The sequence below is a fragment of the Formica exsecta genome, unplaced genomic scaffold (genome assembly GCF_003651465.1).
Source record: "Formica exsecta isolate Colony F162 unplaced genomic scaffold, ASM365146v1 scaffold36, whole genome shotgun sequence".
Taxonomy (NCBI): domain Eukaryota; kingdom Metazoa; phylum Arthropoda; class Insecta; order Hymenoptera; family Formicidae; genus Formica; species Formica exsecta.
Window position 1 is genome coordinate 386,709 of NW_021850847.1, and position 15,292 is coordinate 402,000.

The 15,292-nt window shown below is 33.8% G+C and overlaps 2 protein-coding genes across 9 annotated transcripts in view; one reads left to right on the top strand and one right to left on the bottom strand.

Annotated features, from left to right (window-relative positions):
* Positions 1-3,755, bottom strand: part of LOC115238807 (DNA-directed RNA polymerase III subunit RPC5) — a 4,778-nt gene extending 1,023 nt beyond the window's left edge. The window contains exons 1-8 of one of the 2 annotated variants that reach the window (XM_029812903.1): positions 3,634-3,755; positions 2,922-3,169; positions 2,516-2,697; positions 2,213-2,385; positions 1,473-1,659; positions 843-1,042; positions 325-488; positions 2-226 (exon numbers count right to left, since the gene is read on the bottom strand). In XM_029812903.1, the coding sequence (XP_029668763.1) occupies positions 2-226; positions 325-488; positions 843-1,042; positions 1,473-1,659; positions 2,213-2,385; positions 2,516-2,697; positions 2,922-3,169; positions 3,634-3,729 (1,475 nt within the window). In that variant the 5' untranslated portion in view covers positions 3,730-3,755. Of the gene's footprint in view, position 1; positions 227-324; positions 489-842; positions 1,043-1,472; positions 1,660-2,212; positions 2,386-2,503; positions 2,698-2,921; positions 3,170-3,633 lie in introns of both variants that reach the window. The other variant, XM_029812902.1, reaches the window with a different exon arrangement.
* A 728-nt stretch (positions 3,756-4,483) lies between these two features.
* LOC115238811 (heterogeneous nuclear ribonucleoprotein A1, A2/B1 homolog) overlaps positions 4,484-15,292 on the top strand; it is a 12,323-nt gene continuing 1,514 nt past the window's right edge. Inside the window, exons 1-7 of one of the 7 annotated variants that reach the window (XM_029812914.1) lie at positions 4,484-4,717; positions 5,393-5,604; positions 5,799-6,111; positions 6,439-6,694; positions 6,903-7,153; positions 8,369-8,544; positions 11,033-11,364. In XM_029812914.1, coding sequence (XP_029668774.1) covers positions 4,697-4,717; positions 5,393-5,604; positions 5,799-6,111; positions 6,439-6,694; positions 6,903-7,153; positions 8,369-8,544; positions 11,033-11,036 — 1,233 coding nt within the window. In that variant the 5' untranslated portion in view covers positions 4,484-4,696 and the 3' untranslated portion in view covers positions 11,037-11,364. Of the gene's footprint in view, positions 4,718-5,392; positions 5,605-5,798; positions 6,112-6,438; positions 6,695-6,902; positions 7,154-8,368; positions 8,545-11,032; positions 11,365-15,292 lie in introns of those variants that run through there. The other 6 variants (XM_029812916.1, XM_029812911.1, XM_029812910.1 and 3 more) reach the window with 6 other exon arrangements.

Sequence of the window (15,292 nt, forward strand, 5' to 3'; positions counted from 1 at the left end):
CTTCTTGTGTTTAGCAGGCTCGCCATCGTTATCCGACAGGGACGAATCTCTGAGCGACTTGCGGCCGCGACCGACGTTCCTTTCTTCGTTTTCCGAACCCAGCGACTCCCGGTTCGACTTGCGGCGCTGACGCTGCGGCGGTTGGTTATACGCCTCCATCGTTTCGCGCAGGTGCTTTCGCTTCGCATCCCAGAACATCTCCTGCCGCTGGGCGATCTCGGGATATCTATGATACAAATAAGAACGGTGAGCATCAAAATTTCCAGTATATACTTCTAACTTAATAAGATATTTTAAGGAATCTTAACGGAACGTAGCGATTACCTGTCGCAGAAGCTCCAGTTAGGTGGCTGTTTCAATCGCCAACCCTTCTTCGGTTCGTATATGCCGAGTTCCTCGAAGATTTGATTGATTTCATCTGATGCCAACTTAATGAAAGATAAGACTGCGTTGCGCTTGAGATACTGGTGCTCCGTAAATAATAATAACTGCAAAACACGCATACATATAATTAACCTTTATCTCCTCTTGGAATTCCAAGTTCTTTAGTCCATTCATATAGCATTTTCTGACAATAAAACTTTGAAAGAAACAATCCGACTAGCAACTAATGATGCCACATTAATAAAATATAAAAAGTTTCAACAGTTTAAATTTTACAATTGAAATAACAGTCATTTTAGAAGTTTATTAAATTCTAGTGTGAGATTCAAGAATTAAATGATTAAAAAATAAATGATTTTATGTTTACATGAGATACTTGATTCTTTTAAATATCTCACATAAACATAAAATTGCATTTTGTGAAGCAACAATCTATTGTCTTTAGATAAGATACTCACGATGTAATCGCGAGCTTTGCACATGAGCTCGGAGATACCATTCTGTACAGAAAGACTGTCCTTGGGATAGATTAGTTCGCTGTTTACGACCCAATTACCCTGCACCAGCACAGCTACTTGCTGCATATATTTTAGCACTGTTGTTGTATCATGTATCGGGGATAAAAACTCGCGTAACGATGCGAAGGCTATAACTTTCACTGCAAAAGAAAAAACGAATTCTTCTTATTCTATCAAGTTTTCGTATCGCTCAAAAATCTATTGAATAATCTAAAATTAATAATTATGCTGGAATAAAGTAGATAATTATATGTTCAAAATATTAGTCACATTTAAAAAGTTTGTAATTGTTAATATATAATAAATTAAAATATATAAACATATACAGGGTGGTCCTCGTAACGGCCGCCACGATTTTTAAGGCACCATAATAAATTAAAATTTTAATAAATTGAAGAGAAAATTGTATATATCTATATTAATATATAAATTTTATATTTGTATTTAGAAAGAGAGAGAGAAAGAATTGCCCAAACAAAATTTTTTTATTTAAAAGAAATTATACTTATTCTTTTTTCTTTAAACTTGATAGAAAAAAAAAAAAAAGAAAAAAAAAGTGCTTTTTCTCACCATGTTTCATGATTATCCTGATTTGGTCCAACAGAGGCAAGGTTACCACATTGTGAAAGTCTGCTTGATTCTCATATTCTCGCGAGTTACATTCTTCGGGTACCAATAGAGATAGATAATTCCTCGATACTAAATTCAGATTTACAGACTCATCTGCTAATGAACAGAACATTTCCATCCGTGTCAACTGTAAAAAGATTAGATATAAAATTAAACAAATTCGATTTTTAAAGAATAAGAATTTCATTTTGGTATTACATACAAAAAAGATAAGATAATAAAATAGAAAAATAAATAAATTTTTCTGTCAAAATTTGAGCATAGTAATTAATGTATTAATATTCCATATATAGAGTTTCAGAAAGTGCATATTACACATGCGCCATTTATTTCTTTACACTATACATTACTTAATAAACTCCTATAAATTAAAAAAAGTCTTTATCGATGCGTAAATTATAACAATATATATAGTGCATATAAACATAATGTCATTTAACCCATGGAATTACATAATTTAATCATAAATCATATTTAATCATTCAAAGAAGTGTGTTACAATTTTTTTATGTTTCAAAAACTAATTTGATATAAAATGATATATTTATATATATATATATATATATAATGAATAAAATTATATAAAAAGCCCCTAAATATTCGAGCTATTAAAATACGCACGATCTCCGTAATGACAACCATTCCATATATTGTTGTAAACTCGAGAAGTCAATACTTACTTCAGTTTGTGTATCGTAAAACGGTATGTAATTCGTATGTATCCAAGGCTCCTCCTGACTCTTCTTGGAGTGATGCTGAAAAGACTGCTCCTGCATCCTTTTCAAATTATCTGGCAGATTTTTGGCAAATGTCACTTGTACTGGCATAGCATTATCCTCATCCTCATCACCATCTGTATTTAAATAAATAAATTTATTAATGTTTCTCATTTATTTGGACTGAATTGTAAAGTTTCATTATAGACTGTCTAAATAAATTGTACAAATTCGCAAAAACAGGTTTTCATTTACCTTCTCCTGTACCTTTTGCCGTATCCTTGCCACGCTTGTCACTCTCGTCCAGGTAATCACACTGTAATTTCATATGTAGCATCCCATTCAATGGTGTGATATGTAGCTCATCATCCTGAAATACTCCGATTGCTAAATTCGAGCAGTCTGACATTGTCCGTTCTGAAGTCAACATAATCTTGTCCATTAGTTCGCTACAAAAAAAAAAAAAAAAAAAAAAAAAAAATTAACCAATCCTAGTAATTTTAGTTTTTAATTTTTTTATATGAAGAAAATTAATTTAAAAAATTGATATTTATATAAATAAAAGACAATAATTTATATAAAATTTATATATGACATTATATATCAAAATGCTTTCACAATTATAAATTCTTCTTCCACGAGTTAATCAAAATCTTTTAATCCTATTAAATACCTATTAAATACTCTTTCATCATCCTTTTTAGATTTGCTGTCCACAATGAGAGCCAATTGTTTCCCCACATTGGAATCGTAAGAGTTTTCGTTCAGTGTGTCTATTGCAAACTCCATGTGGATCTTCTTATTTTCAGGCTTGATAGAGGTTTTCAAGATGGTGGCGTTGGCGTAGCCATCGGTGACATATGCAGGGTACTGAACAATATACAGCTTATCCGCCAGAGTCTTGGACAGGAACACAGGTATCTAAAAATAAATGCTTTTATTACTTATGCAGGTAAATACAAAAGATACATATAGTATCACGAGGAGCATTTTAATATAACAAATCCTAATTAGATTTTAATCAGGATAAAGAAGATTAAAAGAAATAAACAAAGCAAGTAATATCACGTAGCAAATGATAAATGAAAGAATAAACCATAGAAAAAGGAAGAAACAATAAAAAGAATAAAAACGGACTAAGAATACGCATTTCTAATATGTCAGGTATGAAAAGTTATGTGTAAACGCCTTTAAAAATATTATGTAATTTGATAATCTTTTTTTATCATATAATATGATAAGAGATAATTATAAAAATTTAAATTTCGAACCACTCGTGCAAGAACAGCGAAACCTAACCTGGAAATTGGGTTTCGAGATTATGTCAATGTTCAGAAGTTGAAATTAAAAAAAAGATAAACTAAACATTTGCTGAATAAACTAACCTCTTTGACGACAGGATCCATGGTGTAAGTAACAAGGGGTGCTATCTTCTCGGACGAATTTTCGTCACCTTCTGTGCAGCACCAAGCTTCCGCCATCTTGCAAAATCACCATAGCAACCGATAAGCAACGTGACGATAAATGGCCGCGTTCAAGCTTGACCGTTAGTCACGAACGAGTTGATGTTGAGAGAGGATGAGTTTTTTGGAATATGTGTCGAATCGCATACACGAGTCGCCACATATTATTTTTTTAGATTTCGTCCTCTTTTATATTGAGATAAAATCGCGTAAACCGCCAAACCACGTGGTAAAGGATACATACATACACTGTCATGGCCATAGACATAGTATATCTAGACCGAGTCTATACTATGTCTATGATCTAGACCAAGCGTTTGCCTTTATTTAAGGAGTGGGGGTAAAGATGCACGTAGAAAAGGACATACTCTGTTTCGTGCCCCTTGCGTTCTCTCTCGCTCGCATGTAGCATAGCGTACTCTTTCGCTATGCTACATGCGAGTGAGAGAGAACGCAAGGGGCACGGAACAGAGTATGTCCTTTTCTACGTGCACCTTAGCCACCACTCCTCAACACTCGGTCTAGATATACTATGTCTATGCATATTTGTATACAAGAAATTTTAACGTTGCGAAAGAGAAAAGTTATTACAGAAAACGCATAGAAATCAAAAATTTAAAAACATGTAGAAAATTGTTATTAAATTGTTTACGGACGAGCAGCGCAGGCGCGAAAAACCCGGCATTGATTAGCCTGTTCGGTTCGTGGTTAGCGTTGACTCAAGTAGTCTCTCTTCCCTCTCCACTCCGTTGCTTCATTCCCCCAACACCAATTCACCAACACTCCTCACTGCTCCTCACTCCTCACTGCTCATCACGGATCACGGTTCGTAGGCTCCGTAGTCCGGGGTTCACGCGAGTATGCGCAGGGAATTGTGATCGATCGTTCGCGTGTCGTCGCAATAATAACGACGTTTCCGCGCCTCGGTTCTTCTCGTCTTTCTTCTCGTATCAGGAGGCCCGCAATCCTGTCCAGGTCCCTCAAAATGGTGAAGATGGAACATGATGTGAGTACTCTTTATCACGTCGAAAATCGCGAGTCACGCTTCACGCGACGACATCTAAAAATGCTTATTCCGACGTTTGTTGTGCTTATACTGCTCTTCATCGTACGAACGTACGCGTGATACTATAAGAGCAGAATATTTTTAATATTCGCGGAACTGCGCTTCTACCTCTAACACGAATTGAAGATTCGTGTTATTATTAATATTATTACGAAAAATCTGATTTCTGATACAATAGGCGAGCATGCATGTATTTTCGATGACCGGCGTCGAGCACCGCCATCGATACATATAGTTTATACAATGATGGCGGGAGGCAATGATTATACTGCCAAAAGATTATACGATAATGAAATAAATTGATCAAAATTAACAATTTACTTTGATCCTTTCCTGATATGAATCATTAGTTGATTGAAAAATTATTATTTAGAATTTAGATATATAACGAAGCGACCGCCATATTGAAAATCCATCTCTCCGTGGTAAGAGCTCGTTTTCACAATATTTAAAATATTTATTGTATTTTATATATTAGAGATAATAGAAAGAAGAAATAAATATGTGTATTGTGCGTTATCAAACAAGATAATTTCCAGACTTCAACATTATTTCCTATGTACGACTGAGAAAGATATTTAGCGTTGACTTTAATTTCATAATTCAATATTTCAGGATGGTAAAAATGAGCCGGAACACGTGAGAAAGTTGTTCATCGGCGGCTTAGATTATAGAACGACAGATGACTCGCTTAAGAAACATTTCGAACAATGGGGAGAAATCGTCGATGTTGTCGTTATGAAGGATCCTAAGACGAAGCGATCCAGAGGCTTTGGTTTTATCACTTATTCACGTGCTCATATGGTGGATGATGCTCAGAATGCCAGGTAAAAAGGACCAATTATTCATTACACTTTACTGATCTTTGCATCCGAAGGAATTTGTGATTTATCTCTGAAAGAGAAATATTTATGTGGCGTAATATATTGTCGTTAATAATAAAAGAACTTATTACTCTATATTTGGCAAAAAAGTTTTAAATTTATTTTGAATTTCTACATGTAATATATCTCTTTTATAGACCCCACAGGGTAGATGGCAGAGTGGTAGAGCCCAAGAGGGCAGTGCCCAGGCAAGAGATTGGCCGACCGGAAGCCGGAGCTACCGTGAAGAAACTCTTTGTGGGCGGCTTGAAGGACGACCACGAAGAAGAGGATCTTAGGCAATATTTTCAGAGTTATGGTAGCATAAACTCAATTAGCATAGTCACCGACAAGGAGACCGGTAAGAAGCGCGGCTTCGGTTTTGTCGAATTCGACGACTACGATCCCGTCGACAAGATCTGTCTACAACGTAACCACCAGATTCGCGGCAAGCACGTCGACGTTAAAAAAGTGAGAGAGTTGTTTTTCAAAGAGAGATTATTTTAAGTTAGAAATAATATACGATATTTATGATACAAGAAAAAATGCATCATAATTTCTTCTAATTTTTTATATAAAAAAATTTCATATGTTTTTACAAATTCTATTAATGTATTCTATTTTTGTATCATATATGTATATATATATATACAGTATCTTTTTTTAAATTTATATTAACTTTTGTTTCCAAAAAAATTTTTTAACGAGAAAATTTTCTGTAATTTGCTTTTCTTGTAAATCAGACTGTTATGTGGAACATATCTTGTATCTTTATTAATGCGATGACTCTTGTTGCAGGCTTTAAGCAGAGCTGAAATGGCGTCTGCGTCCGGGGGTGGTGCTGGGGGCGGAGGCGGTAGCCGCGGCGGCCAGGGAGTAGGCAGAGGTCCGCGCGGCGGCAATCAAGGTGGCGGTAGCTGGGGAGGACGTGGCAGCGGTGGTGGCGGAGGCGGTGGCGATTGGAATAACGGGGGTAATCAGGGCGGATACGGCGGTGGAGGTAATCAAGGTTGGGGAGGTAATGGACCATGGGAGAATCAAAATCAAGGTAAAGGTTCGCAAACGGACACACTTCTTTTTTTTCTTACCGTTTTGTAACATCCGATTCGTGTGAAAAACACAACTAAATTTCAAATGTTAAAGCGATAAGAGGAAAAAATCACACATTGCTTTCGGCGCAGATAGAGTTAAATCATTTTTATTATCCTAGACGATGTGAATAATATTTAAAAAAGAAATATATCTATTGTGATATTTTAAAGGTGGAGGCTGGAACCAGAGCGGACAGGGCGGTTATAACAGCGGTGGCAATTGGAGTAACGACAACTTTGGCGGTGGTTATCAACAGGGATACGGTGGTGGCCCGGTGCGCAACAACTTCAACTCGGGCGGCAGATCGGCACCCTACGGCGCCAATTCAGGTCCTAGCGGCCGACAATCCGGCGATTCGAGATGGTTACCACCCTTCGGCGGACAAGGTTACTTTTCAGCTTCAAAAGTCGACAAGAGTAGTGTACTTTGCTTGCTTTTTCTAATCTTTATATTTCTGTCGTTGTGAACTATTTTTTTTTCTTCTCTCTCTCTCTCTCTCTCTCTCTCTCTCTCTCTTTCTTTCTTTCTCTTTCTCTTTCTTTCTCTCTCCGTGACAAGAATTTTATCGAGAGATCCGAATGACGAATTGCATTGATTGCTTTTAACATCTCCCAAAACTTGCGACAATTTATCGACTAATTTGTAACCATTTCACAACACAATGTTTTCGTTGCATTAACCCAATCTCAATTAATCATTGATCATCAAGATTATAAAAACCTTCGATGTAATAACACACATATCTTTCTCCATTTTTTTCCCATTGTTTTCAATATCTATTGATTAACAGTGCAAATTTACATAGAGAATAAACTAATATATTTTCAACATTTTTCCGATCAATCATCTATGTTATCCAATCGTCAGTTGTTCAAAGTTTAATTATCAGAAAAGATCATATTTTTTATAGTGTTCTATATTAGGTTCTATGTATAATTTCCAAACGGAATATATCGTTATTTTATGTGACTCTATCAAACTTTTATATCATTGACCAATTATGGTCAACTCATTTATGTTTTATGATATTGCAGGACCCATGCGACAAGAGTAGTGTACTTTGCTTGCTTTTTCTAATCTTTATATTTCTGTCGTTGTTAACTATTTTTTTCTTCTCTCTCTCTCTCTCTTTCTCTTTCTCTTTCTCTCTCCGTGACAAGAATTTTATCGAGAGATCCGAATGACGAATTGCATTGATTGCTTTTAACATCTCCCAAAACTTGCGACAATTTATCGACTAATTTGTAACCATTTCACAACACAATGTTTTCGTTGCATTAACCCAATCTCAATTAATCATTGATCATCAAGATTATAAAAACCTTCGATGTAATAACACACATATCTTTCTCCATTTTTTTCCCGTTGTTTTCAATATCTATTGATTAACAGTGAAAATTTACATAGAGAATAAACTAATATATTTTCAACATTTTTCCGATCAATCATCTATGTTATCCAATCGTCAGTTGTTCAAAGTTTAATTATCAGAAAAGATCATATTTTTTATAGTGTTCTATATTAGGTTCTATGTATAATTTCCAAACGGAATATATCGTTATTTTATGTGACTCTATCAAACTTTTATATCATTGACCAATTATGGTCAACTCATTTATGTTTTATGATATTGCAGGACCCATGGGTGGCGGAAATTCCGGTGGCGGCGGAGGTGGATACGGAAATCAAGGTGGTTACGGCGGTAATTCCCTCGGCGGTGGAAACATGGGCGGCGGTGGCGGCGGAGGAGGAGGCAGCGGAAGGAGGTATTAGGAAACGAAAGGAGCATATCGCTAACAACCTCTCTCGCTGGTAAGCACAGTTATATATAATTTTAGCGTAATATTATTAATTCGCTATTTCTAGGCTGCTTATCTTTATCGCGAGATTCCGACATTTTTGAGTAATTTCCCGCGGCGCGTTGAATAATTTATTTTCGATTTATTTGATTTTAAATAATATAGAGATATTTTCTTAATTTATAAATTAAGAAATATCGACTATGATTCATGCAACGCAATTAATAATTAACTTCGACATACGTGAATTAATTTCTAATTTTTTTAGGCGTTTGTATATTGATGTGAATCAATTTATTAATCGTACGTTCAATCCTTCGCGCGTTCTTACATTATTTAAGATATAATCAAAAGATTCTTCCTCTCTTTTTCTATAATATACATATATAAATATAATGATAATTTCTAGTGAGAGACGATTCTTCGAAAAATGATTATCTCATTGTCGTGATATATTTTATGGCTTGTGTGCAAAAGATGCAATTAGAGTGCAGAGTTATGTCTAAAGATTGTTGCATCCCCATGTTTATCACATTATTTTATCTGACGTAGCGCTAGAATTAATCTGACTATTTAGCAGCGAAACAATTCGATAGCGTTTTTTTTTTCCTTTCTTTTTACAATCGACACATTTCTGAGCAAAGTTTAGAAGCATAGAATAGACGAAGAGCTTAGATGGAGATAGCAAATTTATTGTCTGTACTACTACTTCTCACAATATCTTATAATACTTTATCTGATGAGCGTTAAAAAATAGTGTTTATTTTATTTTACATATTTGTGCATAGATATAATACATAAAATAAGTAGGATAATGATAAACTATTTCTCTCTACTATAAAACGCGCGAGATAAGAAATGGAGAGTTTCTCTCGAGGAATTTACTTAGTGTTCGCAATTATCAAACTTGTGTACTAGGACCTCCGAAGGTCTACAGGGTCAAGGATTTAAGAATCTCGGAATATGGGCTTTGAGCGCTCGAGAATCTTAGGAAAAGAATTATACCCTCTCAATCTAGATAGATTCATTATAGACCAGATTAAATGCAATATTTTAAATTTTAACAGGACACTTTGGAGATGTCGAGTTATTGCGTCGAATTATTGCATAATTTATTCCTTGGAATTTAATATTCCGCAATGAACCAAACATATGAAAACAAATTTAATCCTTAAAATCGAGAATAATAAGATTAGAAATTATTTTGCTCAAAATCCTAAAAAGAAAAGATTGTAAAAACCAGAATACTCTCTCAAATCTTAAGATTTAAATTAATGAAACAATATTCAATTTATTCAATTTTTATTAATACAATATTAGAATTTATTTAAAATTCTTAGAAATTAAGAATTGATTAAGTTTTAATTAAATATTTTTTTCAGTTTGAATAAATAGGTGTTTTCCAGCAACTCACATAGATGACACAGTGTCACACTGTTCAACACAACAAAAAACTAAGTACAAACATATAAAATCTCAGTATTTTTCAACACTCAAAAATTTTGATATTTGACATATGATAACTATACTTATTTGCTTTTTTATTCTAATAGGTCTTTTCGCTACTATCAAACATTGCACACAATGATATTTATAATTATATATATATATATATATATATCAATTTCACAAGTTTAGATTATTAAGAGTTACAATTTTTCTATATATGTTTTCATTATTACAATAATGATCTATTACATTTTTTTAGAAATGTCTACTTTTTTAAATTTTATTGAAAAAATATAGTATATAAATATTCGAGATAGGATGCGACATCAACAGCTGTAATACTGGTTGTATGAACAGTAAACATTATGAATTGTATATATACATATAATGCATTCTATCGATACTCTCAGAAATTAATTCAACTGTTCCAAATATCTTACATAGTGTAAAAGAATGTAATGTAGCGTGTTGTTGCTGGAAAACTACCATTATCATCTTCCAAGTGTCGAAACTCCAAAAGTTTGAATATTTGCACAATTTAAATTTCACATTTTAAATTTCATAAAATTTAGATACCCAAAATTCTAGAGTGACTCTTTTAAAATTCGTAGAGTTTATATATGTATGTAAAACTTAAAGATTCTATAAATTCGAATATCTGAAAATAGGAGAATCGAGAAAAATATAGAAGCATTCAAGGATTTATAAATTATCTACTTAGGAACCTAAAAATGTCTGAAAATTTCCAAATTTCCAAATTTATAGAAAAATCAGAAGAATTTTTGAAATACAGGATTCGAAAAAGTAGAGTTTAGAATTTTTAATAGGGATTCGAGTAATCTTATTAGAATAATGTATAACGAAGAGGGGTAGGATACGAGAGTCTACAGATTTCGTAAGATTCCTGGAATCCAAAATAGATGTTTTTACAAATCCGCGAATATCTTATAAAACTGATCCAGATTCGATAAATTCTTGCTCGCGACCCGACAGCGGTCCTTTGCACAAACCAGGGAGCTTGACTAACGGATTTCTTGACTTTTAAACCTCAGGTGAAGCTACTACTCCTACTACTACTTGTCTTCTAGTCGCCAGTACTTCTGTACTGTTTAGTATCGGAAGCAGGCAGGCAGGCAGGCAGGCAGGCTATCAGGCTAGAGAGACAAGACATCGAACAGGCAGAAACTCAGAAACTGTCAGGCAGGCAGGACAATCAGGATACAGGACAAAAATAAAGAGACAGAAAAAAGAGAATCATCAATTAGCTTGCAGTGAGAGAGGCTTACATGCCTATCTATCCTTTTCTAATTTTGCGTCCGATTTTTCTCCCCTTCTCCATTCATTGTAAACATTCTCGTACTATCCTTCCCCCCCCCCCCCCCCCCCCCCCACTGGTCCTTTGCACAAACCAGGGAGCTTGACTAACGGATTTCTTGACTTTTAAACCTCAGGTGAAGCTACTACTCCTACTACTACTTGTCTTCTAGTCGCCAGTACTTCTGTACTGTTTAGTATCGGAAGCAGGCAGGCAGGCAGGCAGGCAGGCTATCAGGCTAGAGAGACAAGACATCGAACAGGCAGAAACTCAGAAACTGTCAGGCAGGCAGGACAATCAGGATACAGGACAAAAATAAAGAGACAGAAAAAAGAGAATCATCAATTAGCTTGCAGTGAGAGAGGCTTACATGCCTATCTATCCTTTTCTAATTTTGCGTCCGATTTTTCTCCCCTTCTCCATTCATTGTAAACATTCTCGTACTATCCTTCCCCCCCCCCCTCCCCCGAATATACATGCGCGTCCTTTACAAAGATCGTAAAAATCGATCGGACAGGAAAGAAAAAACTCATGTTTATATACAGGAAGATAATTTATACTAGGAGAGAGAGAGAGAGAGAGAGAAAGAAAGAAAGAGAGAGAGAGAGAAAGAGAACGAGGGAGAAAGAGCACGCATATACGCGTAGCGACAGAAACGGCAACAGAAGACAGTGTATACCTCACCGTTTGTTTGTGTAGGAACTAGGATTAATTAATAGGAAATATAATTAAACTTAATTATTTTACGAAACTGTATAATTGTTTAAGCGCTTAAAATCGGCGAAATAAAAATGAAGAAACCTTTTCTTTATCATGTTTTAATTTTGTGACGCGAGGTCAGTAGGTTATAAGCTCAGATTGAAAGACTACAAAAGGGACACATATATACATATACACACGTCGGGGTCTAGAACAGACAGGCATTTGCCACCCGGAATATCTTTCTCGTGCAACTTCGAAGTTTCGTCGCTTAACTTCATGAAACTTCATGTAGAGGCTGTAGATTATGTAGAGGATATAGTTATGTATTTATTATCGCGTTATATATTGAAACTTCTCGCGCGGTCAAAACTTTCTCTTCTAAGTTGCATAATAAAAATATTCAAGGTAATAACGGTAGATCAGGATTATCATAGGCAAAATTTATATCTTGTACACCTTGAAGAAACAGAGAGAACTTGTAGATGTATGTTAGATAACAAAAAAAACAAAAAAAAACAAATAGCTGTATTGTCGACTCTGTAGTCAGTGAAAGAAAAAAAAAAGTGTCACCGATTTCTCGGAGCGCGTCGATGTTTAAATGTATATCCGCAGTATTAAATCATTTGTGTGTATAGAACGAAAAATCAATCCCAGTTTTCTGTAGTTCTTTTCGTTTTGCGTGAAATCTCACGACTCGATTCGCGAGCTTTTTTTCGAATCTGTTGCATTATTTTCTTATCACGATCATGGATAATTATCCCGTAAATAGTAATGGGCACTCTGTCAATTGTTTCGAATCGTTTGTAACATGTGAAAGTTTTGCATCAAATATGTCAAATATTGTTTGAAATTAAGAACTTTGGAAAATTAATAGTTTGAAAAAAATTTGTGTATTGTTTTAGAAAAAAGTATTAATAATTAATAATATTAGTAGCAAGAAACTTGAAGATCTTATAAATCTCAAAATTTTTGAAAGTGAAGTCGTTTTTCGAGACTTCTTTGTTATGTAGAGGTACGTGTTCGGTATGGTCTGTAACGGTTCATGTTTTTTTTTTAATTATCAAATTTTTAAAAAATTTCTTGATTTAACATAATATAATAATTTTGATATATGTAGCATCGCTTGAAAAATAATATAAGAAAGAAAGAATATTGAATACTATCATTACCAGAATATTAGATAGAAAAACCCGAAACATCGAAAATCTTTATTTTAGATATAAAGATTTACGCATTTGAGGATCTGATCCGATCTTCTCATCCTCTAATCAGCCTTACGCCCTTAAACCTAGAGCGATGTTAAAGATGCTAGAGTAGTTAGCCTAGTGCAGTTTGGATCCGAATTTTAGTAATGAAGATTAGCAGCTTAAATGCCAGGAAGAAGCTAGAAAGCAGGCAGGTAGCAGAGAGAGAGAGAAAAAGTAAGAGAGAGAAAGGATTCTCAGGCTGGGACAGGACTAGTGTTCGCGCGCTAGGCTTCTCGCTCTAGCCTCTATTATACGAATCACAGGTAGGAATGTTAAGATCTCATTTGCTTAGACATACATATAATACGTATAAATATCTATATATACATACACATATATATATATATATATATATATATATATATATATATATATATATATGTAAGATGTGTCTCGAAATTTGAAGGTAATAAGATTTTAGCACAAAAATTCGTGAAAAATAAAATAATGGAAATGCGTGCCATTTTTTAATCCAAAAAGTAGTCTTTTTAAATATAGAGGTTTTAAATTTAACCCCCCAAATATGATTATTGGTTTAAAAGATCATTTGTTCAATAATATACGGCACAATCTTTTATCTAGCGTTAGTGATCTTCAAAATTTTTGGCGACTAATACCACTGTACACGCGACTTAAAGAGATATGATTTTGACCAACGCTCATGATCAAACTTTAAACTTTTAAAAAACTACTTTGAATAAAAAATGGCATGTACTTCTATTATTTAATTTTTCGTGATCTTTCCTCGTGCTGCAATTTTATTATCCTCGAATTTCGAGGCACTATATATAGTACATATATATATGTATATGTATATATAGGGTGCTAAATGGTAAAAAATGTGTGCATGATATATTACAGTGTTGTTTTACAGTGGTCCTTCAGGCTCTCTACATTGCATCTGGTATGCTGTATACCAGAGTTATTGTTTATAGAAAACTCACGAAAGTTTAATGAATTGAAAAGAATCGGTAGAAATTTGCTATTTTTGCTATTTGCTCTATTCTTTAAATAAATCGAATAAATTAATTTCCAACATATTCTAAGTTAGAAATTGCTTTTTCTAAGATTTTATATTTCTTCTTTTGTGTTTTACAGTATTCCTCTTTTAAGAAGGATTAAAGAAATTATAAAGCACTGTGTAGCTAAATATTTAATATAGAATAGAGAAGAACGTTTTAATAACATAAAAATATATAGTTACATATATAAAAAATTGTTGCGTTTTAACGTATTTTCTATTTGCGTGTAATTAATTTTGGTAACATATTAGATTTCTTATTGTCATCTATTTTGAATAATGACCTATAATCTCTCGTTGAGATGTAGTTAATACTAAAATTTAATGTGTATAATAGAATATTTCGCTAAATACTTCCATAAGGTTCGTAATATAATTTAAAAAAGAAAGAATGCTATCTAAGATATATATTTTGTGGTTTATTCAAAATTATACAAATATTATATGATTCGATCATATAATTCGGCACAACACGCGAAACGCTCTGTTGATTTCTGCCGGTTCCATCTTTGATTCATTTTTCTTTCGCAGAGGAAAAAAAGGAGAAGGACTTAGATTTGCAGGAAGCACATTTACGTTTTTTCTTTGTATCGCTGTTGCATCGTTGCTATTCGTTTTATTATATATTTTTTCTTCTTTGTTTTATTTCTTTTTCATGCCAATGTTCACGTGCGCACAAAAGAAGTCTCTATAAAAAATATTGCATATAGAAACAGGGCTTTTCGAAAGGCACGACATGCTTTTCTCTTTTTATGTGTCGCGTTCGAAAAGAATTAGGATTCCGCAATTAAATATATATTATAGCTTTTGAAGGATCTTAGGCACACTGAGCACACTAAACTTCAATTACGCTAGCTACTCTCACAAGTCTAAGATTATTTGATACGATAGACATTATCAAAGCTATCACGGTATAGCAAGAAAAGTATTATAATTCAAAGCGGTCATACATATTTTGGAAAACAAAGTTGGAAATCTTATATTTAGAAATGATTTAATTTTTATACATATTTATATTTTATATATT